The sequence below is a fragment of the Hyperolius riggenbachi genome, chromosome 11 (genome assembly GCF_040937935.1).
Source record: "Hyperolius riggenbachi isolate aHypRig1 chromosome 11, aHypRig1.pri, whole genome shotgun sequence".
NCBI lineage: Eukaryota > Metazoa > Chordata > Amphibia > Anura > Hyperoliidae > Hyperolius > Hyperolius riggenbachi.
In genome coordinates, this window is record NC_090656.1 from 219,457,813 (window position 1) to 219,484,881 (window position 27,069).

The 27,069-nt window shown below is 47.0% G+C and overlaps 1 protein-coding gene across 1 annotated transcript in view; it reads right to left on the reverse strand.

Moving 5' to 3' along the window:
* CTR9 (CTR9 homolog, Paf1/RNA polymerase II complex component) overlaps positions 1-27,069 on the reverse strand; it is a 55,379-nt gene that overhangs the window by 13,467 nt on the left and 14,843 nt on the right. The window contains exons 8-16 of the mRNA XM_068261561.1: positions 25,379-25,486; positions 15,958-16,194; positions 10,250-10,339; positions 10,048-10,176; positions 9,327-9,510; positions 6,732-6,820; positions 6,452-6,637; positions 6,251-6,338; positions 1,596-1,744 (exon numbers count right to left, since the gene is read on the reverse strand). Of these exons, the coding sequence (XP_068117662.1) occupies positions 1,596-1,744; positions 6,251-6,338; positions 6,452-6,637; positions 6,732-6,820; positions 9,327-9,510; positions 10,048-10,176; positions 10,250-10,339; positions 15,958-16,194; positions 25,379-25,486 (1,260 nt within the window). The remainder of the gene's footprint in view (positions 1-1,595; positions 1,745-6,250; positions 6,339-6,451; positions 6,638-6,731; positions 6,821-9,326; positions 9,511-10,047; positions 10,177-10,249; positions 10,340-15,957; positions 16,195-25,378; positions 25,487-27,069) is intronic.

The following is a 27,069-nucleotide window of genomic DNA, read 5'->3' on the forward strand; positions in this document are numbered from 1 at the left end:
AACGTAGCAGAGCAACAGCATAGAGTTCTGTCTTGTTGTTACCTCTATCTTTATAGTGTTAAACAGAAAATGAAACTAACTCCTCCTGCTAATTAACATACGCGTAATGTCATAGCAAATTACATCATCAGAAATAATTTCTGGAATGTAATCTGCTTTCAGTTTCTCTTTATAACCTATGAGTCATACTAGGAGACCTCAGCCAAGTATTAGCCAATGTGCTTGCTAAAATATTTCAGCTATTGGTCAGCGTGGGAATAAATGAGAATAATTTCATATCATCACACTTTAAGCAAGATACAAAAACTGATTATCATTTCAACAGTAATTTTGAGTCTATGACCTAAAAGAAAATCAAAAGATAAAAATTAATGAAATAAGGAAAGAATGCAATGTTATATTTTTGACAGAAGGAACGGGGTGGGGGGCACCCACTGGCTACCTATACTGAAGGGGGGGGGGGGCACACTCTGGCTACCTGCATGGGTGGGGGCTGACTGCATATAATAGGGGGAGCACTGCCTGTTCGAAGATCGCTGACTATTGGTGGTCGGGGTCCAGTGCAGGGCTTACTGCAGGGAAACGGAGCCTGGTAGGGGAAACAGAGGCAGGGATCCTGGTATGGAGACCTGTCCCACTCCTCCTCCCCATTCCTGCGCTGGGTCCACCACTTGTCCACGGCTTGCAGTTGTACAGAACCGATCATGCTCAGCTTTTTCCACCTAAGCCCTGGAAAAGTGCAATGATTCCCTATGAGAGTGTTCACATATGAGCACTTCGATTCTGATCCGCTCACCAAGGTGCTGCCTGTACCATTTTCAGGGCGATTTGCCTCAATGGAAGATACAGGGAAATTGCAAAAGTGCCTGAAAAAGCGCTTTGTATAGCGATTTCCAAGCGCTTTTAAGAATAAATACTTTGTATTTAATATTTTCCGAGTCAAAAAACAAATCGCTTTGCAAAAGTGCTTTGAAAGGGATGTAAAAAAAAAAAAAAAAAAAAAAAAAAAAAAAAAACCTACCGTGCAGGTAGCAAAGAAAAAAGAAAAAAAATCGCTCACAAAATCGCAAAACGCTGGCGTCAGCAATTGCGATTTTACATGTGAACAAGGCCCCCAAGACCTGGGCCCATATGCAATTAATTTTTTCACTTGAGTTTTCTCCAAGGTGAAATTTTCAACCTTGACAATAAAATGTTGATAGCACTTTTTCACCTATTTTTTTCCATTGCAAAGTGCTATAAAATTATTATAAATCAAATATGAGAAATTATCTCCTAGGATAAAAAGTGAATTGCATCTGGGCCCTGCTGTTTCGGAGATGATCTATCTCAGTCTAACCATCACAGTTTGGATCCTCACCAAGTTCCTTTTTTCCCTCCTTCCAACACATGCAAACATTTTCTCTTGCTGCCTAATACACCCAAACCCTTTACAAGTTCCACTAAATAACGTTATTCACATCGCCAGTCATTGGAGTTAATGCAGTGGCTGATCTGTACATAATAAGGCATTTTATTCAATTCTTTTTCATAAAGATTCCTGGTCATGAATGGACTGACATCTATAGATCGTCACACTCGAGCGGTGTTCTTACCATTTGTACAGCGCTGATGAACTGCTTCTGCTCCACATAGATATGTGCCAGGTTCAGCCAGACGTCACTGATGTCTGCTGTGGCCTCCCTCACCTGGGCGAAGACGTCGCGGGCCTCACGGACGTAGCCCTTGTGAGCCAATACTGCGCCTGAAGGGAGAAGAGGAGGGATGGTTCTTGTGATCCATAAACATGGAAAATAATGAACAAACATAAAGCAAAGTATCAGGTATGCAATAGTTTAGGTCAGGCAAAAAGTTGCATAATGTAAACTTCTCGGTGCTAGTCTAGTTTAGCGAACTCAGCAGGAAACCTTACACGGAAATTCACCTAACGTTATCGGGTAGACGGCACCTTCTCGAACTGCTAGGTTTACAATAGGTTGTAGTAAACTACGCCCACACTACTCAGCCAATCACAGTGCTTTGTTGTAAGAGGGTGCTGTGATTGGAGAACTGGTCCCTACGAGGCTTCCAGCAGGATTCCCTAAAGTAGACTAGCGCCAACTTCTCAAGAACATTATTATTATTATTACCGTATTTTTCGGACTATAAGACGCTCCGGACCATAAGACGCACCTAGGTTTAGAGGGCAAAAACCAGAGGAAAAAAAAATTTCTAAACCTGGAGTGTCTATGGTGCAGGGGCATCTTGTGGAGCCTCCCCCAAGCTGTATCTATCTCCCAAGTACACTAACCCACCTTATCACTAATATTAAAACTAATCCCCACTAACCACTGCTGCCCCCAAAGTAAACTCACCCACCCTGTCACCAATAATAAAACAAATCCCCAAGTACACTAACCCACCCTGTCACCAATAATAAAACTAATCCCCACTAACTACACTAAGCACTGCTGCCCCCCAAGTACACTAGCCCACCCTGTCACCAATAATAAAACTAATCCCCACTAACTACACTAACCACTGCTGCCCCCCAAGTTCACTAACCCACCCTGTCACCAATAATAAAATGAATCCCCAAGTACACTAACCCACCGTCACCAATAATAAAACTAATCTCCACTAACTACACTAAGCACTGCTGCCCCCCAAGTACACTAACCCACCCTGTCACCACCAATTAGACCAATCCCTGAGACAAACCGTCACCTGATCCAGCTAAGTGACCTCTGGGCAGGGATACATGTCTCCTCCATCATAATGATGCCATGACGTCATCTGCCAAGTCTGGGACACCGCAGCTTTCTCCATATGCAGTGCACATAGACTTCCTGCATGCCCAGCCTGATCAGGATCACATCAGGACGTCATAGAAGCGCTGCAGATAACTCATCAGCAGCATGGGACTTGAAGCTCGGCCACCCCTCCGCCCGTGCTCTCTCTCGTTTCAGCCGGTGCCTAGCGGAGAGGCTGTGAGCTCGCCTGAGAGAAGAAGATCCAGGAGCTTTTTTCTGCCCGCTGCCATGCCGAGTGAAGGGATAGCTGAGCTGCTAAAATAGCAGCGTATGTGCACGGAGGGCTGTGAGCTTTGTCTGCCTGTGTGCGGGGAGAAGATCTAGCTGCTTTTAATTCCCTGAAAGCTGCGTATGTAAAGCTTCCATGTCGGGTGAAAGAGACAGTGAGCTGATCGGCAAATCATATGTAGCAGCATGCAAGCAGCTGAATGCTATGCACACACTGCTACATTCATCAGCTCACCATTTCCCTTCACCCGACATGGAAGCTTTACATACGCAGTAAGTTTTCAGGGATTAAAAGCAGATGGATCTTCTCCCCGTACACAGGCAGTCAAAGCTCACAGACCTCCGTGCACACGCTGCTATATTAGCGTCTCAGTTCTCTTCGTTCGCCCGGCATGTCAGATTTATGGCAGGCAGCGGCAGACTACATTAAACAGATCTTTTCCCCCGCAAGCTCACAGAGTTCACAGACTCTCGGAAAGGCACACATTCTTCACATTCTTTTACACGCTGCCCAGCTCAGTCTCTACCTTCACCCCCTTCCAGATCCAGGCAGCTGGCAGATAATTAAAAGCTACTAAATCTTCTCCGCTGATGTCGCTTACATCATCTTCATCTCCGTCTCCTAAATACTCAGCCGGGAGACGCTGTAAACACTCCAAATTTTTAGCATTCAGACTATAAAGACGCACTCACTTTCTCCCCCCCATTTTGGGGGGAGAAAAAGTGCGTCTTATAGTCCGAAAAATACGGTATTACTAGGATGTTTGAGCAGGTTGAAATGCTTGGGAATGACGGGACAGAGCAAGGACTGGGAAGGCTCTGCACAGAGTTCCCCAGCCCTGTCCTCAAGGCCCACCAACAATACATGTTTTGCAGAAAACCACTCGCATTCACAGGTGGAGTAATTAGTTGATTAACTACCTCAGTGGATTTCCACAAAACATGCACGGTTGGTCGGCCTTGAGGACAGCGTTGGGGAACACCGCTCTACAGCATCCAGAGCCTTCCCTCTACATAGGTATGCATGAAAAACTTTTTATTTTTGGCTTGACCGCTTGATGCCCACAGTGCTAACCCCCCCCCCCCCCCCCCAAAGACCAGGCCATTTTTTTTGCTGTACTGGGCTGTGCAGGCTTTTCAGCCTCCTGCACAGCCCAGCTATGGAGCCCAGCGATCGGACTCACCTCATTTTTTGTGTCTCTAAGGGGACATGCCGCCGGAGGGGTCCGATTGCTGCGGCAGTTTGTTTATTTTTTTTCCCAGCGATCCGTCCTGTTCTGCCTCTCATAGGCATCAGCCTATGAGAGGACGGCGCTCTCCGGCCAATCAGAGGCCGGGATCGCCGATCTTGTACAGCGCTGCCGAGGACCGCAGCGCTGTACAGTTGTAAACAAAGGGGATTTCTTTCCCCTTTCGTTTGCAAACAGCCTGCTAGCCGTGATCGGCATCTAGCAGGCTATTCACGGAACTCCGTTCCGTGAAGTGGTAGGAAACTATCACGCATGCGTGCGGCCATTCCCTGGGAACCTGCTGCCCCAGGACTTGACGCCCATCGGCGTTAGGCGGTCCTGGGGCTGCCGCCACGACCACGCCCATCGGCCTTAGGCGGTCCACAGAAGGTTAAAGGTGTCTTTAAGCTCCCTATATAAGCTGGTTATCCTAGACCGTACAACATGTGCAATGTTATCTATTTAATGGCAGAAGGAGTGCAGGGCATTCATTTTATAACTATGGTACAACAAAGCAAGCCGGGCAACTGTAACCTTGATCCGCTTCCTTGTTTATTTTGTCTTCATGCCAAACATGATACATGCATACATACAGTCTTGGTTGTGTCAAACCTGGTGCAGGTATCGGCGCTGAGGTGTGTCAGGGTGTGGGTGACCAGGGTGAGGGGACTGCACAACGCCGTTTCGGGCCTGACTGGCGCTTGTTCACGTGCTCGTATCCTGTGTATACAGGCACACAGGATACGAGCACGTGAACAAGCGCCAGTCAGGCGCGAAACGGCGTTGTGCAGTCCCCTCACCCTGGTCACCCACACCCTGACACACCTCAGCGCCGATACCTGCACCAGGTTTGACACAACCAAGACTGTATGTATGCATGTATCATGTTTGGCATGAAGACAAAATAAACAAGGAAGCGGATCAAGGTTACAGTTGCCCGGCTTGCTTTGTTGTACCATATGCATTTGGACTTTTTTCTAAGTGATTATACCGGTTGCACGTCCCTTTGCTTTTATGTATCTGTTGCCACATAGAGCGTTGAGGTGAGGATTTTTGCTTTTTTAAAAGGATTCATGCAGGCTGCTTTTCTGTCCCCCCTCAAGAAACAGTACTGAGTGCCGAGTGGTGTGTGTTGCTGCAGTGTACTACATTCATTTTATAACTACGCTGTGTGCTCAGGAAGAAAAAAGGGGCGGCGAGGGACGTCACCCCCAAAGCAAAGGAGTGCTGTAGGTGAGTATAGCGTATAGAAGGGGGGCTAAAAGTGGAACCGAACTCTTGCACAGCACAGAATGAAGTCTTCATTACATCTATAGCTGCTTAAAGCGGACCCAAACCAAACATTTTTTTTAATTCAAAATATTTAGTTGCAGCACTCTGACACATACAAAGATAAATAAACACTCCTTCAAGCCTATGAGCATTTCAGTGCATGCTTTTTTAACCTTCTCTTTTCATAACTAGGATTATACAGGTGTCAGCCATTAGCAATTCCTCCTTTGCCGGACACCACCTACTCCACCAGTTTGCCGGATTGTCCCGGAAATATGAAAGGAAGGGAGGGGTTCCTCCAATAAATGTAAAATATTTTATATTTGGCATCATGCAGCTGAAAAAAGGCTGCTATTTATTATTATAATTTAGAAAACAGCTTTTCTTTCTGAAATCTTGTATTTTTAATTTGGGTCCACTTTAATATTGACTGCTGCTGTGTTATTTGTTAGTTTAGCCAGATCAAACTGTCTTATCAGTAGCTGTAAAGAGTCTGGAAGATCTCTACCTGGATCCCCTGCCCTCTTCTGATGCATTGAGGCTTAACCCATTATGAATCCCCTGCAAAGTGGGTAGAGGTTAAAGCTTTCCATAACTTGTAATGTTCATAAAGGTTCTCATGCTGTGACTAATCCTTTAGAGCAGAGAGTAAGTTCTGTGTTTAGTTCCACTAAACTAACTATGAAGAGGAAAGGAAGTTACAAGTGCACACAAACCCGCTGTACCTACCAATGCCATTTGCTGCATAGAGATTCTTGGAGTCATTCCTCAGCACCTGCTTGTATATGGCCAGTGCACGGTCCTGGTGACGCTTTTCCTAGAGGTGGAGGGAGTCAGAGAACACTTTAGGTTACTCGATCAACAACAAAAACTACATTTATGGGGGCTAAAAAATAAAAGCAGCCTGACCACTATTAAAAATCGGCCTACCTTCTCTCTATCACGGGTAGGTTGGTGTAGAGTCTGCAGCCACACGTTGCCCAGAGCCAGCATGGAATACGTGTCATTCTGGGTGGAGGGCTGCTTTAGAATCCTCTCAAACTTCTTCTGGCCCGGTCCCCATTCCTGCTTTGCCAAATGCAGGTTCCCGATCAGGGACCAGGCGTCCGGGTGATCCTGAAACACAGGAAGAGACAGGAACTGGTCACCCCACACATCCTGGGCTGATCAGAACCAGACTGAGCTGAGTCCATCAATGTGACCATCTTACCTGATTGATCTGGAGAGCTTCTTTAAACCAGTCAGAAGCCTCATAGAAATTCCCTTTGTCCCTGGCCATAGCACCAAGACGTAGGTAGCCTGATCAAAGGTAAAATGAAAGGGTTTCAATCAGCTGAAGAAAACTCTTGGTCTTCAGGTTCCCCCCTCTTGTTCCCATCATACAAAGTTTTCTCAGAGTCACCTGGCTGTATAAAGCGATTTAGAACTGGGCATGTGTGAGTTCCCAAAGGGCTCGATGACTGGACATTGAATATTGGATATTGAAATGGATCTAAACTGGGAAGGGTAGGGACCCTGAAGCCAACATCAAGAAGAGCTTCTGCTGTGTTTTACTACTTTATGCATTTTATTTAATAAAAATAAAACTTATTTGCTTCCAGTACGCTTTAAAACTTGTTACGCATGTTGATTTGCAACTTTTTCACTAATTCAAGTTGCTGTAATTTATTCTTAAAGTGGAACCAGATTTTCTAGGAGTACAGAGACCCTATTTAAAGGACAACTGTAGCGAGAGGTATGTGGAGGCTGCCACATTTATTTATGTTTAAACAATACCAGTTGCCTGGCTGTCCTGCTGATCCTCTACCTCTTATGCCTGGTACACACCATGCAATTTCCCGTCAGATCAAAATCAATAATTTCCGACAGGTCCGATAATTTTTCGGATCGAATTTGTACAGAAGTGATCAGAAAATCGATCGGAAATCAGATCGGACCTGTCGTAAATGATCTATTCGACACGCCGATTTGACGAAAAATTGCATGGTGTGTACCAGGCCAGGGCTGTGGCGTCGATACAAAAATAATCTGACTCCAACTCCGACTCCTCCGTTTATGAAAACACCAACTCCAGGTACCCCAAATAGCTCAGACTCCTTAGTCTAATACTTACCAGGGCTGTGGATTTGGTACAAAAATCCTCAGATTCCAACTACTCTTTTTATGAAACCACCGACTCCAACTCCGACTCCACGTACCCCAAATTTCCCCGACTCCACAGCCCTGTACCAGGCATAATACTTTTAGCTATAGACCCAGAACATGCAGATCAGATGACTGAAGTTTGACTGGATTTAATGCATGCTTGTTTCAAATGTGTGTGATTCAGGCACTACTGATGCACGAAAGATCAGCAGGACAGCCAGGCAACTGGTATTGTACAAAAAAGGAAATCAATATGGCAGCCTACGTATACCTCTCACTTCAGTTGGTTTTCAAAGTATCTCTAAACAGGATTGTTTGGCTGGATGAAAAAAAACTGAAGTCCAAAACTAAAGGAAAAAATAAGTTCACAGGTGCTGTCCCTAATGGTTCGTTTCTGCCGCAGACAGATGGCTCGATAGATAATGTCAGACATGTCCGATCTCCAGTTCGATCATTTCGCCGCTCGATTTCTGATAGAAGTGAATGGAAGAAGATAAGAAAAACAAGCGGAAGATAAGAGAATTGACTGCAGAATCGAGCGGAAAAAACGATCGAGCTGAGAATGGAGCAGCAGAAAGGAACCGTGTATTCCCAGCATTAGGCTGTGTTCCCACTTGATCGGAGAACAGACTTTTTTTTTTTCCATTCTCCGTTCATCACTAAAGGACAGTGAATGGCTCCTATTTAATAAACAGGAGACGTTCACTCTTGTCATGCTGCAACAGATCCGAGGGATCCATTGCAGTAAGCGGACCGCAGTCAGTGATAATCCTGGGCAGGCAAATGTGTTCCTCCATATAGTCTATAGGGTTAACCAGGGCCGCTTCTCTCATGAGGAAGGTGAAACACTTGCATCAGGTGCAGAGAATACAGGGGCAGCATGTTTGTACTGTGTTTACACTAACAGCATGCAGTCAGAGTAGGAGGAGAAGCGAGAGAAGAGCAAGTTGAAGAGGTCATCATTGGGGAAAAGCAGCTTGCTGTGCTGTGTGGGGAGTCTGACAGTGAGTGAGGAGGGGCGAGCTGTAGAGCATCATTGGGGAAAAGCAGCTTGTTGTGCTGTGTGGAGAGTCTGACAGTGAGTGAGGAGGGGGGAGGCAGGAGAGCATCATTGGGGAGAAGCAGCTTGTTGTGCCGTGTGAGGAGTCTGACAGCGTGTGAGGAGGGGGAGGCAGGAGAGCAGCTGTTTCATTTCATCTGAGCAAGCAGAAGGGAGGAGGTGGCACTGCTGTCCTGACTGAGGAGGAATGGAGTAGCTGAGGGTGAGCAGTGTGTTTGTCACAGGCTCACAGCCAGCCAGTTAGCTATTGTGTCGAGCTGCAGCATGTCATGTGAGAACATCAGATGAAGCAGAGTAAATTTTCGGGTGCTGTGCAATCATTCCAAATGGGGGGGGGGGGGGGGGGGAAAGAGGCCGCATCCTCACAAGTTTTCCTCGGACAGCAAAAAGTCTAGATCCGGCCCTGGGAGTAAGGCATCTTCCCCGGGCTACAGCCAGACTATCAGAGAGGACATTACACTGTCTGCTCCCACTGGCCACACGTGAACCGGCAGGAGTTGGGAACAGAGCATTACTGAAAACTGACATTTGACAAACATTTGACTAGCAGATGATCAGTGATCCATCCAAAAACAATGTATAAAGGCCACCACAACTCACAGTCCACGTAGTTGGGATGTTCTCGCAAGATGTTCTTATAGAGCTTCTCTGACTCGTGAAATTCACACAGCGCCTCGAACAGCCTGGCCAGGTTATAGGTCGTGGTGACGGAAATAGCGCTGTAGTAATGTTCATCGTGTTCGGCCTCGGCTTTGGCACGGTCCAGGGATGCCAGGAAATATTTCTACAAAGCCAAATAAAGATTTTCAATCAACTCTAAACAATAAGCCACATTTAATGACTTTTTACAACTGCTCTTAAGCCTGGTACACATCCAATTTTGGTTGGCCAATCACTGACCGATTTTACAATTTGTATGTATAGTATGGATAATGAATAGAACATTCGTAGCAAAAAAGGTGTCTCATTTTCATTTTCAGTTATATAAAAAAATTTTTTTTTTGGTCAGTTCAACTGAAAAAATGTTTTAAAAAAATGACAATACGTTTCATGGGTCCTGTCTCGCTTCCTCAGGTCAATAAAAAAAATGCCTTAACAGCATAAGGAGTAGAGTGAAGGCACCTCTATTCAGCACCAGAATCATAGCATGTTTCTTGCTGCTCGAAATTGCTCCAGTTTCCTACACGCATAAAAACATTTTTGCTGCATCTACCTTAACATGCAATCCTCAATTTAGACTAATACTTTTTCTTTGCTCTTTTCTGTGTTCTGACACTATAACCCTCGACGAATATATTGCTCTACAGGATTCAAGTTGTACCTTGGCCTCTCCGAGGTTCCCCAGGCGGAAGTGAAGGGCAGCCACGTTGTTGAGGATCTCTGGGGGGACGTCAGCTTGCACCTTCTCCTGAAGGATTCGCGTGGCTGTGCCGTAGGCGGACAATGCATTCTGTAAAACCAGTACAGTTAGGTCCAGTCCAATACGTACACCAGAGGATTAACACAAGCATAGACATACTCACCTGTATGTCTGTCTGCTCCAAAATCTGTGCAAGCTCAATCCAGGCCTCGACATCATCCGGATATTGCTCTGTGACCTTCTTTAGATGGCTCTGTCACCAGAGAGAGAGAGAGTGTTATTCCAACATGGAACTCCGTGTATAAACAATGAGAACTATGCATGATTTTACTGTATTTACAGCTTAAAGGAATTGTCAGGCAAATAAAGCTAGGCACGCAGAACTACTGTGCCTGCACAGAACACTCCAGTCCGTGGGCGAGTGATTGACAGCGGCGCTTGCACCGGGAGGGCGAACACCCCGGGCCAGCGGATGGGAGCTGAGCTGCGACGAGGGACATATCGGCTGCAAGGGTCTGGAGGAAGTCCCGGGTAAGTAGAGCATCCCTAGCTTCATTTGCCTGACATTTCCTTTAAGGCTAATTTCACACCAGGACGTTGCGTTAGAGGGGGCGTTAAGGTCGCATAACGTCCCCCTAACTCAACGCCTGGTGGTGCTGGATCTGGACATCAGAGTGAGCCGCGTTGTGCAGCTCACTCTGGCGTCAGTGATGCCGTGATGCGCACTCTTGTGCGCATGCGGCATCACGTGGTCCCGCCGGCCAATCGCCGCACAGAGCGGCTGCTCCAGGAAGTAAACACTGCACGTCATAACGTGCAGTGCATATTAATTAGCCATGTGCCTGGCCGCTCTCCGCTCCTCTCCAACATTACTGAGCATGTGCAAGCAGTCTAACGCGGCTCAGCCGCGTCTAAAGTACTGCATGCAGTACGTTGTCTTGTGACGCAGCGTTACAATGTAACGCAACGTCCGCACTGTGAACAGCCCCATTGATTTTTCATTACTGTGCGGTGGGCTGCGTTACAGGCTGCTCTAACGTGCGCCTGTAACGTCCCACTGTGAAACCAGCCTAAAGGATATCTGAAGTGAGAGGGATATGGTAGCGGCCATATTTATTTCCTTTTAAAGAATAAGCGACACCCATGATAACCTAGAATTAAAAACACACATATAATTAGAGAAATACTACTTCTACTTACATAACAGATGTATTGTGCTATCCACGTAATGATTCCTGTGTATAATCCCCCCCACCCCCCACCCTTCTCTTGCTCATTGTGTATTCATTAGCTGCCCTCCTCCCATAGTCTTCAGACACTCCCACTGAGGTGTATACTAGGAACCGCACTGTCTTTTTTTCCCTCCTCCAATCGCTGAGTCACCTCAGCCTTGTTTGTAAACACAAGTGAGTAGAGGATCATGTTTCAGATAGGGCTAGGCAGGGTAATAAATGGAAGAGGAGGAATTTATTATAGATAAAAAGAACCCCCAGCATGCAACTGTTTGGCACTGACTACTAAAGGGCCAGTGCTCCTAAAGTATGTGATAACTCCAAACCATAACAGCAGAAAAAGTTTTGCAAGTTTTGAATGCAGGATTAGCAGCATCTTTATCACTTAATACACTCAGACCAGTGGTTGTTGAAATTTGATTTTTTATGGTGACAATACCGCTTTAAACAGCTAATCCTCTGCCTCTATGGGCCCAGACACAATGACAAGCGTTTTGCGGATCGTTTTTTTTTTTTTTTTAAACCAGTTCCATTGACACATTAAAATTGCGGCAAAATAAAGGGATTTACCACATATTTGTTTCAGCTGTGTGGTTCAGACAGACTGCAGCCAAACAGAGTGGCAGAACTGCCAGGCAACTGGTATTGTTTAACCTTCTCAGCGGTATGGAGGACTATACACGTCCATCACCGCCGGAGGTCGCCGCTCAGGCCCTGCTGGGCCGATTTGAGCGAAATAAAAAGCAGCACACGCAGCCGGCACTTTGCCAGCCGCGTGTGCTACCTGATCGCCGCCGCTCTGCGGCGATCCGCCGCGAGCAGCGGCGAAAGAGGGTCCCCCAGCCGCCCGAGCCCTGCGCAGCCGGAACAAAAGTTCCGGCCAGCGCTAAGGGCTGGATCGGAGGCGGCTGACGTCAGGACGTCGGCTGACGTCCATGACGTCACTCCGCTCGTCGCTATGGCGACGATGTAAGCAAAACAAGGAAGGCTGCTCATTGCGGCCTTCCTTGTTTATTCTGGGCGCCGGAGGCGATCGGAAGAACGCCTCCGGAGCGCCCTCTAGTGGGCTTTCATGCAGCCAACTTTCAGTTGGCTGCATGAAACAGTTTTTTTTTTAATTAAAAAAAAAACCCTCCCGCAGCCGCCCTGGCGATCTTAATAGACCGCCAGGGAGGTTAAAAGGAAATAAATATGGATATATGGCTAAATAATAACGACTATTAGAATAATAATTCCAACATACAGATATTTTTATTACCAGTACATTTATTGAGCCATAAATTTATCTATACCTCAGGTAAACCACAATTATAAATGCTCATAAGGGCATGGCTATCCCGCTTTCGTTTCTTAGGCTTGGACCACACTATAATGGATTTGGGCAGTCCACCCCCAACCCCCCCTTCCAATGGCACAAAACCCCGTTCACAGTGTCTCTGTTCAGTCCATTGCATTGGAAATGTCATACATAGCACTGCTATTATGACATGTACAACATTGGACCAGAGTCGCCAACTACTTATGGTCGCAACCTATATCTGCACCAGATTGCAGAGAGATGGAGCATCACCAGGGAAGGGGGATCGGCGGTGATGGCGCAACTATGGCAACGGTCCTGGTCTGGATACATCACAGATACGTATGGACTCTAAGCAATGATTTTCACCTCAGATATCCTTTCAGCTACATACACACAGTGGAATGAACTCAGCTGTGGCAGTCGATAAAGACTGTCATGGCCGAGAATAGTGAGAGAATCTAGTGTGTGTACAAAAGCCACCAAAACGTCTACTAAAAACATCCGGCATGCGATCCCCGAGCCTTGCCTGATCTCTTGTTCTCCACACTGCCCCGCCACAGCCGATCCCATTGTTCTCTACACTGCCCCGCCACAGCCGATCCCATTGTTCTCCACACTGCCCCGCCACAGCCGATCCCATTGTTCTCCACACTGCCCCGCCACAGCCGATCCCATTGTTCTCCACACTGCCCCGCCACAGCCGATCCCATTGTTCTCCACACTGCCCCGCCACAGCCGATGCCATTATTCTCTACACTGCCCCGCCACAGCCGATCCCATTGTTCTCCACACTGCCCCGCCACAGCCGATCCCATTGTTCTCCACACTGCCCCGCCACAGCCGATGCCATTGTTCTCCACACTGCCCCGCCACAGCCGATCCCATTGTTCTCCACACTGCCCCGCCACAGCCGATCCCATTGTTCTCCACACTGCCCCGCCACAGCCGATGCCATTATTCTCCACACTGCCCCGCCACAGCCGATCCCATTGTTCTCCACACTGCCCCGCCACAGCCGATCCCATTGTTCTCCACACTGCCCCGCCACAGCCGATGCCATTGTTCTCCACACTGCCCCGCCACAGCTGATGCCATTGTTCTCCACACTGCCCCGCCACAGCCGATGCCATTGTTCTCCACACTGCCCCGCCACAGCCGATGCCATTGTTCTCCACACTGCCCCCCCACAGCCGATGCCATTGTTCTCCACACTGCCCCGCCACAGCCGATGCCATTGTTCTCCACACTGCCCCGCCACAGCCGATCCCATTGTTCTCCACACTGCCCCGCCACAGCCGATGCCATTATTCTCCACACTGCCCCGCCACAGCCGATGCCATTGTTCTCCACACTGCCCCCCCACAGCCGATGCCATTATTCTCCACACTGCCCCGCCACAGCCGATGCCATTATTCTCCACACTGCCCCGCCACAGCCGATGCCATTATTCTCCACACTGCCCCGCCACAGCCGATGTCATTGTTCTCCACACTGCCCCGCCACAGCCGATGCCATTGTTCTCCACACTGCCCCGCCACAGCCGATGCCATTGTTCTCCACACTGCCCCGCCACAGCCGATGCCATTGTTCTCCACACTGCCCCCCCACAGCCGATGCCATTGTTCTCCACACTGCCCCCCCCACAGCCGATGCCATTGTTCTCCACACTGCCCCGCCACAGCCGATCCACACTGCCCCGCCACAGCCGATCCCATTGTTCTCCACATTGCCCCACCACAGCCGATCCCATTGTTCTCCACATTGCCCCGCCACAGCCGATGCCATTGTTCTCCACACTGCCCCCCCACAGCCGATGCCATTGTTCTCCACACTGCCCCGCCACAGCCGATGCCATTGTTCTCCACACTGCCCCGCCACAGCCGATCCCATTGTTCTCCACACTGCCCCGCCACAGCCGATCCCATTGTTCTCCACACTGCCCCCCCACAGCCGATGCCATTGTTCTCCATACTGCCCCCCCACAGCCGATCCCATTGTTCTTCACACTGCCCCGCCTGTGGAAATATGCTCATTCCTGTGGCTCTTGTTCATCCCCTCTCCTCCCCACCCTCCCGTAGCAACAGACGTGTCTCTAGCCTGGAGGCTAGGGACACATCTGCACAGCGTTGGCTCCTGTCACCCAAGGGACCGCGCTGATTCCTGCCAGGTGACAGAAAGCTTCCGGTGTGTATGAGGCTTTACTTTATATAATGCTACAGAAGATGATGCAATAAAATATAAATCCATAATAATGAATCCAAAGACACAGCAAACCTTCCGGTCATTTCACATGGACCGTATTTCACCTACATGTTTAGATCTCTGTCTGAATTCCCTAAATAAACATAATTGTGTGTAGTTCTGGCCATACATCCTGCAATCTGATTTATTAGATTTATTTGGTTAACCTTCACACTTAAAGTGGATCTGAACTCAGAACTTCTTTTCTGATAGCAACAGATAAGCAACAGCATAATAACCTTTAAAGATAAACATTTCTTTGTTACAGCTGATACAAATCCTGCAATACATCTGCAGGGTGTCTCCTTCCTGCTTTCATGGAAGCCAACATAGGGTTAACATCCTGTATTTACAGATTATCTGCTCTGCTGAGGCTGCCGAGAATCCTGAGCTGACACAGCTGAGAGATCAAATTACAGTTTTGATTAGTCACAGATGAGGGGGGAATTAGACAGGCTAAACGAAATACATACAGGGTGCATTTTTCTCGGTTTTCCTTCTGTCCTGTGCAAGAGGTCAGGTTCACTTTAACACTATTTAACACTAAATTAACCCTATCAGGTAAGCCCTGTAAAATGTAACTTATTTTAGTTTAAAAATAGGCTACAAAATGTAATTTTGAAATGTAATATCTAAACGAGACCAGGATCTATGTACATTCTGGATCCCCATATGCTTTTAAGTACTCAAATAAAGCCCCATGGGGTCAGGGATCACTGTGTTCTCAACTAATAATGCTTCTATTTTACATCAAAGAACCCCCCACCAACCCAACATGTTTCACCCCCATAATTGGAGGCTTTGTCAGGGGATAAAAGTAGCAAAGTGCTATGGGTGAAAGTGCATAGTGCAAAACAACATCCAAATATACATTTCAGAGAGCAAAGAAACAGAGTGATGTGCTCGCCTGCTCTGACAGCAGCCAACTGAACCTGACAGCTGATCTCCTTTTACACTCTATGTGAAGGGGGGGGGAGGGGTGTGGACCATATGCAGCATAAGTCCGCCCCTACTTCATCCTCCCATTGGTCAGCTCATGATGCCAGTCATTTTCCCACTTCCCTATTGAGACAAGAAGGCAGAAGTTTAGAGACAAACCTTGGCCGTGTCGCGCTTCTCCTGGTCCTCGGAGGCAGCGTAGAGGGAGCCCAGGATCTTCATAGTCTCGTAGTTATTAGGATAGGCCTTCAGCACCTTCTCGAAGCACTGAGCCGCGTTCTCCTTGTCCCCTCGGTAGATGTACATCTGCCCCAAGCCGAAGAACGGCAGCACAAAGGAGGCAGCTGCAAACTGCGTGGCCTGGTAATAATACTGGAAGGCCTGGTCATAATCCTCCTGAGCAAGAGAGAAAGCAGAACCCCAATAAGGAATCACATACACCAGGAAAAAAGAGCAACCACATGTAAAGTTTAAAACACACCCGAAGCAAGAGGGGTATGGAGGCTGCCATATTTATTTCCTTTTAAACTATACCAGTTGCCTGGCTGTCCTGCTGATCCTCTGCCTCTAAAGGTGCCTATCGGTTGAAGAGATCAGCAGCACCACATGGATGTATTCAAGCTCTTTATTGCATAAAGATAGCCCCCAGGGACAGCGACAGACGCTGTTTCGGAGACAAGCTCCTTTCTCAAGCTGTATAGGCTCACTCAAAAGAGATAACAAACAAAGGCATTTATATACAGTTTCAATAGGGTCACATGGACCAATCAGATAACATCACAATACAAAAAAGCATAAGTATCCAATCACAGGGCAAAGCATAATGAGAGGACCTGATGGGAAACAGATATGTAAATCAGCAGCCGTTATCACAGCATGATTTGAAAAGTGTCATAACCCCAATGGCCAATCAGCACTTACCAAGTCAGGAGGACCTGATGGGAAACCACAGCAATGTCATAACGCTCCTCCCAATCTCCCAGGGGGCAATGCGAGAAGCGTACTGCTGAAAAACGGAACGAAATCCGTTTCCATGCGTAAAAGCGTCCTAGCAATGCGTAAAAATGTACGCATAAGATTCTCAATAGCATCCATGCGTAAAAGCGTCCTAGCAATGCGTAAAAGCGTACGCGTACAAAAAAGCCTACGTGCGTAAAAACGTCCAAACCACGCGCCAAAAACGCAGAAAAAAACGTATGCATAAAATCAAATACAGAACAATATAGAATAGCCGCTATGCCGAATGCAAAAATACGCAAACTGGCGCATAAAACGCATATAAAGCCGAACATGCTGACGAAGTCAGCACCAAAAAACATCAGATGATGACCAAAAGCGAAAAAATGCTAGTGCTGTGGTAAAGTAAGGCTGAGTGTGCCATGAGAGATAACCACCCTTACAGATAAATCGTTGTATTAGATGTAAAAGATACAATACCAATAAAGAGAACTGCATATCAAAAAGTAGCAACCCCCAGAATACTCAAAGTGTAACCACAAGGGGAACACACATAGCTGGACTCGGCAGTCAGCACACCGCCGACGCAGCATGTGAGGGCACAATATATCAATGAATCTTGTACTCAGATAGGATATCAACATTTAAATGCAAAAAGAAAGGTCATAATCACGGTTGAGACCGCCCCCTCCCAGGGTACCCAATCTCCTAATCCAACCCGCCTCCCGTCTAAGTAATTCCTTTTCCCTATTTCCTCTAAAATGAACAGGAACCCCATCTATAACTTGCACACGGAGCTGTGGTATAGAGTGGCGGAACTGGGTAAAATGGGCCGAGACAGATTGGGACATATTCTTGGTCCTGATGGCTGATTTATGTGAGGAGATACGTTCACGCAGTCACTGAGTGGTCTCTCCACGTATAATAGCCCACATGGGCATTTTAGTATATAAACTACATATGAAGAATCACATGTATACTGACCACGTATGCTGAACTCCGTACCCTTGGACGGGTGCCTGAACTTATCTCCCTTAAAAATCAAGCCACACATGACATCCTAAACATGGAAAGGTGCCATTTCGGCCACTCTGTACCACAGCTCGAGGTGTGCGTACTCGAATCTTGTCCCTGACCGTAGGGGCTCGTTTGAAGGATAACAAAGGAGGAAATTTAAACTCCGGAACCTGAGGAAAAGCACTTTGTAAGAGGCCCCAATGCTGCCGTACAATGGACCCCAGCTTATAGCTGCAGGCATTGTACCTGGAAACAAAAGGGAGTCTCACTCCTCCATGACGTCTTCTGGTGGGTTTATTGGATACCAGGGTGTGTTCAGGGTACCCCCTTGACCTAAATCTGTCCCTCATTTCATTAAGACGAATCTCGCACTGGCCGGAATCCGACACAATCCTGGAGACTCTCTGCAATTGTCCACCAGGAATGTGTTCCCTAGTCGACCTGGGGTGGAAGCTGGAGAATTCCAAAACAGAATTTCTATCTGTTGGTTTAACATACAGATCTGTCTGGAAACCACCGGGTCCCAAGACAACCTGAGTATCCAGAAAGGAAACACTCTTCGAGTCAAAGTGTGCCGTCAATCTAATGGGGGGGCATTTGCTCGAAAGCTCCTCAATGAATGAGTTAAGGGTCAACTGTGGCCCCCTCCAAACACAAAAAATATCGTCAATGTACCTCCATCAACAAACCACGTTGGCGGAAGTACATGCTGGTGTAGACGAATGCCTCTTCGTAGAGGCCCATGAAAAGATTTGCGTAGGAGGGGGCCACATTGGAACCCATTGCCGTCCCCCGTAATTGCTGATAGAAGACACCCTCAAACTCAAAGTAGTTCTCCTCCAAGATAATCTTCAAGAGTGAAACTGCAAACTTTCTCTGTTCAACGGTCAGGTCAGACTGTGTAAGAAGAAACCAATCGATAGCCTCCACACCCCCATCATGTGGGATGGAGGTGTAGAGGCTCTCGACGTCCAATGTAACCAGCGCGAGATCCGTGCAATCAATCTGAAGTTTACCCAACTTCTCCAAAAACATAGTGATGTCTTTCAGATAAGAATCTAAAGACACAACGAAGGGCTGCAAAAGCTTATCCAGAAACTTAGCCAAAGGGACAAACACTGAACCTACCCCGGCCACAATGGGTCTCCCCGGTGCCCGGAGCAGGTTCTTGTGAATTTTCGGTAAAGTATAAAAATTTGGGGGTCGCAGGGTGGTCACAGTAGAGGAATTTCCTTAAATCTTCATCGATGGTACCCCTAAAGTATGCATCATCAATAACGGACTTAATGCGTGAACAAATCCTCCGAATGGGGTCACCACTTAATTTCTTGTAGACTAAGGTATGGTCAAGCTGCGATAAAATCTCCTCTCTGTAGTAACTAGTGTCCATGACCACCACTGCTCCCCCCTTATCCGCTGCCCGAACAGTGATATCAGAGTTCCTCTGTATAGAAGCCAGCGCATCCCTTTTAGAACGACTTAAATTTGATTTGATCTTCAAATAACCATTGTTAAAGTCCCGCTCCATTGCCTTGATTCCATCCATCAATTTAGAAGCAAAGATATCAATAGTGGGGTGGCTGGGTGGAACAAAGGAACTCTTATTCGTAAGCTGATAGTCCCTTAATGAAAAAAGTCCTTCCCTTTCAATCCGTTGTCGAGGTAAAAAAGAGTTAGTGGAGAAGAAGGCCTTCAATTTAATACTTCGCAAAAAGCGATAGCATTCCTGTTCCATGAGGAAGAAATCCGGAGGGTTGGTGGGGCAGAAACCCAAACCATGATTAAGGGCCCTAGTTTCCTCATTCGAGAGCACATGATGTGAAATATTGACAACTAATTTTTGCGTTGTCGAAGATTCATTTTGTTGGTTTTGGGGACCTGCTTGTTGCTTCCGGCATCTTCGCTTGTACCGTTTGCCCCCTCGTCGTTTTTTCGACGTATAGTAGGTGAACTCTCACCCCCAGAAGATACTGGGACATCTGATGATGCCTCACCGTCAGACGGAGCCGGGCCCTTAGGTTGGCCTGGTTTTCCAGGACGCCTTGGTCTTTGGAAGGGAGGTCTCCTCTTACGAGCACTTGGAGCCTTCTGCCAGGCATATACAAAGCCCGAGGAAAAATCCATTGCGTCACGCTGGAACTTCATACGTTTCTCCTCTTCACCTGTATTTAGGTAAGTGTCCATACGGAGTTGTAATTGATCCTCATACTGAGTAAGCTCCTCAACAGGCAAAAGTTCCTCAAGGCTGGATTCGATCGTAGAGATCTTAGAATCGATCACTGGAAGCTCCTTGCGAATTCTCACCACAGTGTGCACCATGGCGTCGAAGGCCGCTTTATTCCAAATATGTTCCCATCCAACGCAGAAATCACCATCTCTAGGAAAGAGAAGTGGGGCCACATTTGCTCTCATCTGTCTTGGAATACGTCCACATCTGTGGTACTCGGCCAAAGTTTTGGCGTGCAAGTCGAGGTCAATGCGCCGATGCTTCAGCTGTTCCAGTTCTCTTTTCAGGGGCTTAGGATCCAGTTTTTGTAGAAAGGAGGTCTCACCAGCCGCCTCTGCCATAATCTGTGCCGCCTCCTCAACCGCATAGGCAAGGGTGATGGCCGCCAGGTTGCGTTCATTACCACTCACGGTGCCAGCATCTCGGACTATATCCATGTTGCACCACAGTCGATAGGCACCTTGGTGAGGGTATCCGTGTGCTAGGCTGATGTGGCGCTGTGGTCCAGCAGCTCCTAAGACATCGGTTGAAGAGTCTAAAGGTGCCTATACATCTAGTTATAATGGGCAGATTTGAACGAGAGCTGTCCATGCTCCGCAGGCTGATTCCCAATAGATTTTAGCATGAAATATCTCAGGAATCGGCCTTGTGATGCTGCATCCGTCGCTGCCCTTCATGCATTAATACTTTACCTGTCCGCTGTCACCTGCCGCAGTGCCCATCTGTCTTCTGCTTCCATTATTTGCACCTCACACGCTGCCGGTGTATAGCACTTACTATGGGTGTGACGTCACACACACGCCCCATGTGCTATACACCGGCAGCGTGAGGCTCAGATGCGGAAACGGAAAACAGAGGGGCACCGCGGCAGGTGACAGCAGACAGGTAAAGTATAAATAGACACTTGGGGGGCAGAAGGTCGTGGGCTCCGTCACGTTCGTCCCGATATCGCACACCGCTACCGCCGCGTACCCGATCGAGCACAACAGCCCGAGATTTACCAGCAGGTCCAATTGATACATGCAACCAATTTCGGGCCAAAATTGGTCACACCGTCGATCGGGCATGCTCTAGGAGGCACAGATTTTCATTCGATTGGGATCGGATGGTCAAACAGCCGCCATATCGAGTCAGATGTGTGGGCACCTTAGGACTTTAAAGAGAACATGTAACAAAAAAAAAGTTCCCCTGGGGGATACTTGCCTCGGGAGGGGGAAGCCTCAGGGTCCCAATGAGGCATCCCCCTCCTCTGTAGCTGCAGGCAGTCCAGCGCTGGCTCCCCCGAAGTGTCCGGCAATCATCCCTCGACAAGCGCTGATTTATTTACCTCTCTTGGCTCCAGCAGGGGGCGCTGTTGCGGCTCTTTGCACGGAGATAGGCGGAAATAGCCGATCTCCGTCGGGTTAGCTCTACTGCGCAGGTGCTGGAGACTTGCACCTGCGCAGTAGAACGGCCCGACAGCGATCGGCTATTTCCGCCTATCTCCGGGGCGGAGAGCCGATACTGCGCCTGCGCTGGAGCCGGGAAGGTAAATATTTACATCTCCGCTGTTTGGGGAGCTTTATCGCCACCGCTGTGGGACCAAGGAGGACGGGGGAAGCCTCAATAGGATCCGGAGGCTTCCCCCACCCCAGGTGAGTACCCCCCAGGGGAGGTTTTTCTCATTACAGGTTTTCTTTAAGCCATAGATCCGAACATGCATGTCGATCAGGTGTTGCTGTCTGGATTAGCTGCATGCTTGTTTCAGGTGTGTGATTCAGACACTACTGCAGCCAAAGGGATCGGCAGGACAACCAGGCAACTGGTATTGTTTAAAAGGAAATCAATAGGCAAGCCGGCATATGCCACTCAGTTTAGGTGATCAACTCCAGGCAAAATTATACATTTGTATTTGTAAATAAAAAACTCAAAAACCCTTTACAGGCTCAGTTTATTTTCTCCATGGGAGCCAGCAGAGGGAAGTTCCATATCTGCTTACAGACCACTCTTTCATCAAAAGGTCCCTCTGAACTTATTTGACTGGAGACAGTCACACAGGCCTCTTCTGGTCACAGCCTTGAATGATCACATCCCCACTGGGCATGTGTGACTTAGGTCCGCACATGCCCAGTAGAATGAAGCCGCTCCTGTATGGCTTTTTTACTCCATGCACAGGCGCTTTGTTCTACAGGGCTTCCGCTGACCTTACTTGTGCATGCTCTATCAGGATGTGCTCATCCACTGCTGGAAGAAGCTTACTGCATCCAAATAAGCTCAGAGGGCCAATTGTGCACTACCTCGCAGTCCCTCTCCCCACCCCAACAGAACACGTCGCTCAGCTGTAGCCTATAAACAAGTCTGTATGAGCTTGTGCTTAGGACTGCTGCCCTAGATATCAAGTCCTAATCTCCCCTCCCTCTTCAGGTGCCCATACACCTCGTGATCTGTCACCAGTTCAACCATCAGATCTCTCTCTGATCAGATTATAGAAGCATCTATTGCCTGCCCACACACTCCAGACAGATTTCAGCATGAAATTACTGGAAATCGCCCAAGCGCCGGGACACACAGGCAACCCCAATCCCCGTCGGTTCAACATTTGCAGTATGTCTGATGGATACATTCAACCAACATCGCCCTGAAATTGGCCCAAATGGTCAATCGTGCCAAATGGTCAATCGGGCATACTTGTGGTGGCACCAATTTGCATTCAATTCGATAATACCATTTCTATAGGGCTTTTCTCCCTGGGGACTCAAAGCGCTGTGACCTTGCATTATGCAGCCTCAAAGGCTAGGGAAAAGAGGTGAGTTTTTAGCCTTTTTTTAAAGCTGTCCAGAGAAGGAGCCTATCGTACTGATTGTGGAAGTGAGTTCCACAGAGTAGGGGCTGCATAGGAAAAGGCCCGAGCACTAAATGTTAAGTGTATCCTGGGAATAACCAGCTTCATCTTGTTGGCAGAGCGGAGGGTGCGTGGAGGGGCATAAAGTTCCAATAGATGCGCTATGTATTTGGGTCCCATGTGGTTTAGAGCCTTGAATGTCAGCAGGCAGATCTTAAAATTGATTCTCCATTTTACTGGCAACCAGTGAAGAGTTTGCAGTACTGGGGTGATGTGTGAGCTGATAATAATAATGTAACCAATTACTGAATCTGAGAGAGCCTAAAGCTTCGAGTCCTATGGGAGAAAAGCGCTATAGAAATATTATTGTCATCGGATGGTCAGCCGCCAAGTCGACCGATGAATGGACACCTTGAGAATGCTCAAGACGCACCAGAATGAAAGGTGTGTCAATCACTGTGCATAAGGTCCACTGTATTCCTTTATACAGCCTATGATGAGCACGTGTACAAAGTTAAAGTGGATCCGAGATAAACTTTTACTCATTGCATAATTGTGTTCCTTTCCTAGATAGTTTATAGGGCATTCCTCAAGCCAAATACTTTTTTTGTTTTAGTACTCTAATTCAGTGGTTCCCAACCTTTTTCCGGCCCGGGGAACACTTTCTGACCAAATTTTTCTCCGGGGAACCATGGGGCCAGTGTCGTGCGCAGCAGGCTATGAGGGGGGGGGGGAAGCGGGCGGCTGCTTGTCCGATTAGATTCCCCCGTAGTAGCCGCTCTCCTCTGTGGCATCTCCTATTACTGCAGCGCACGCTCGGCGTCTGCTGTGATGAGCAGGAAGCGGTACAGCGGCTTCCTGTAGCGGCGATATGCATCGCCGTTACCATGGGAACCGCTGTACCGCTTCCTGGTCATCACAGCAGCCGCCGAGTGTGCTGTTGTAATAGGAGATGCCACAGAGGAGAGCGGCTACTACGGTGGAATCTAAATCGGACCGGCCGCCCGCTCATGATAAGGTGACAGGAGCGGCGGCCGCGGGGAGGGAAGGAGCGAGAGGCCAGACCTGTACGGCACACCAGGCAACATCCCGCGGCACACTAGTGTGCCGAGGAAGAGCGGTTGAAAAACGCTGCTCTAATTCCCTATAAACTAAACAAGCCTTGCCCACAGCTCTTTTTGTGCTTTGGCACTGTAGCAAGGGCTTATGGGAGCTCAGTCTGGGCAGGAGGAGGTTACTAGCCAGAGATTTCAGAGGCAGAGGGGAGGGGGGAGGAGGAGAGGGGAGTGGAGTTTTCACAGGCTGAGGGCTGGAGATGCAGATCAGCTTGCCTGTGTGAAATGTGACAAACAGAACATGGCTGCCCTCATTGTATCACAGCAATAAATAATCATAAACTTTTAAAGCCGTTTGCAGCTAGATTTGCAGTGTAAACTATCTAAACTTTAGATAAGATATATAGACCAGTTAAGGTGCCCATACACTCGTCAGATTGGCAGAAGATAGATAAGAAATGCATCTGATGATCTATCTGATGCGTTTTTAGAACATTTTTTACCAGGATAGAATTCCAATAGATTTCAGTTTGAAATCTGTTGAAATTCGATCGGATGGCATTTTTTTGCCATCAGATTTCCATTAAGGCCAATGCAAACTGATAAGCAATCTCATCAGATCGACCTAAATTTTCCACCCTGCTAGTTCGATGGAAATCCATCGAAATCGATCGAAATCGGCCGTCGATCGGCCAACCGATTTGCGATCGATCGATCGATCGACCGCGATCGATCGGTCGGCCAGAAAATCGGCTGAGTGTATGGGCTGCTTTACTTGTTATAGTTACTTTTTTTATCTCGGATCTGCTTTAAGACAGGGTATAAATGAATTTGAGCGCCCTAAAATCGATTGTGCAATGAATCCTTATGGGATAGTTCATATCTGAGTGTTTCGTCTGCTTTCCGCTCAGCAAAGTGCAGCCTGTATCATTTTAGGGTGTTTTTGCTACAATGGAAGGTATAGGAAAAGCGCAAAACGCTCACAAAACCACTTTATGCGTCGATTTCCCCAGCACTTTTAATAATTAATACATTGTATTTATGTGCGTCAGGAAGTTAAAAAAATAAATAGCTCTGCAAAAGCACTTTACAAAAAAAATCGTAGCGCGAAGGTAAGTGCTGGGAGGGGGAAAAAAAAAAAAGTTGTTAGATTTTCTGTAATTAGATTATTTTTTGTAAAGTACTGGTAGAGACTGGTCATTATTTCTGGTGCATTGTCTTCTGGTTATCTCCTGCTGAGTAGAACAATGCCTAATTGCTAGGCAGATAGATGGTTAGATAGATAATTTACAACATGCTGGATATTATCTATCTGGCAGGTAAATATTACAGCAAATTGTATGGTGTGTACTAGGCATCAGATGTGAACAAAGTCTCAAAGGCTGCAGTGTGTTTAAGAGTCAATTAGCATATGAATGTACCCTCATGTACATAAGGTTAAGCATACATTGACAAGGATTCAGGACAGTGAATGCATTGTATTCAGGCTCTGGGCCATCTTACCTGGACATGGAAGGACCTGGCCAGCTGATAGCAGCTCTCAGCCTGCATGGCCTCCACCTCTGTATTGTGAAACGCATGGAGCGCCAAGTGCTGGACTTTGCTGTAATCCTGCAAGAAAACACGGATCAGTACCGGCAATACACAGAGACACTGCCAGCCATGCTTAAAGAGAACCTGTGCCCAAAGCAACCAGTGAAAAAAGATATCCATACTGCCCATTCTCCCTTTTCTGACTTCAATGATATTTTTATTTGCTGTTCTTTTAAGTTATATGCATGGTGTGAGACTCCAGTCTGAGTCATTAATTGTTCCCATGAATTCCTCCCTTAAAGAGAAACTGTACTCTAATATTCTTACAATAAAAAGCATACCATTCTATTCATTATTTTCTCCTGTGTCCCTCTGTGCTGTTTCTGCCACTCTCTGCTGCAATCCTGGCTTGTAATTAACAGTTTTAGGCAGTGTTTACAAACAAACTAACTAGCTTCTAATAGGCTCAGCTAAGCATAGTGTGTGAGTCATTCACAGTGTGCAGGGGGCCTGCAGAGGGTGTGTATCGCTTCTACCAATCACAAGCAGCCCTGCACATTCCACACAATCAATCCTTAGCCCGACAAACAGGACAGAGGAAAGATACATTGATTTATTACAGAGACAGTGCAGTTAGGAAAGACTGCAGTAAGCCAGAGCAGATTAGAACAGGCATAGGAACTTATAGGATAGAAGAACTAAGGCTGAAAAATTTGTTACAGAGTCTCTTTAAAGCGGAATAAAACTCAACAATTCTTCTTTGCTCTGAAACATTATTTACAGCATATTATATACTACCAGCATTTTTTTTTACTACAACAGTCATTCAAAGGGTTAAACAGGACAGAAAAGCACAATGCCGGGAAAGCTGGACACATCTGAACTGGAGATAATGTTATCTTGTGTTTAATTGTATCACGTGAGGAATGTAAACAAACACTTCTCTGACACTGCAGACTCTCCTGAACACAGACAGACAGCCAGGAAGTATTTCTGCTTAGATTTCAAGATGAAAAAAAAAACAGTTATGAATAAAATGCAAAGTCAGCTCTCAGAGCAAAAAAAAAAAAAAAATGTACTTTGGAAACTTGTAATTTCTAAATGAATAATAATACTTACGCACAAAAGTAAATATAACCGTATGACATATAAAAAGTAGGAAAACCTGTTTTTATTGAATATTATGTCAGGGTTTTGTACCGCTATAATTAACTTATCTTACTGGCTAAGTGTAACTAACGCTTAAGGTGGCCATACATCTAGCGATTTGGCTATACAATTTACTATTTCATTTGATCATTTTATCGAATAGAGTGTGCCCCAGTATGCCGAAAAAGTGCCAGATGATATGTTGAATCGACCAACTTAGTGGATCGAGAGACAGCACAGGAATCGGCTACTGTCCACGTTATTCGATCAACTCCAAATCAAATTTTTTTTGCGTTCAGGGCATGGAGACACAACATCGGTCAGATCGATTAGTGAAGGTGAATCGCAGAGGATATCTCTTGTAGTGTGTGGGGCACTAGTCGATCAACTTTTAATCAACCATCCTGAAGTCGATCGCTTTGTCGATTGAATCAGAATTGGTGGATTAATGGCTACTTTTACCATGCGATACCAGTGACAGGAATAATGGCCAGTTTAAGTTAATATGCTTG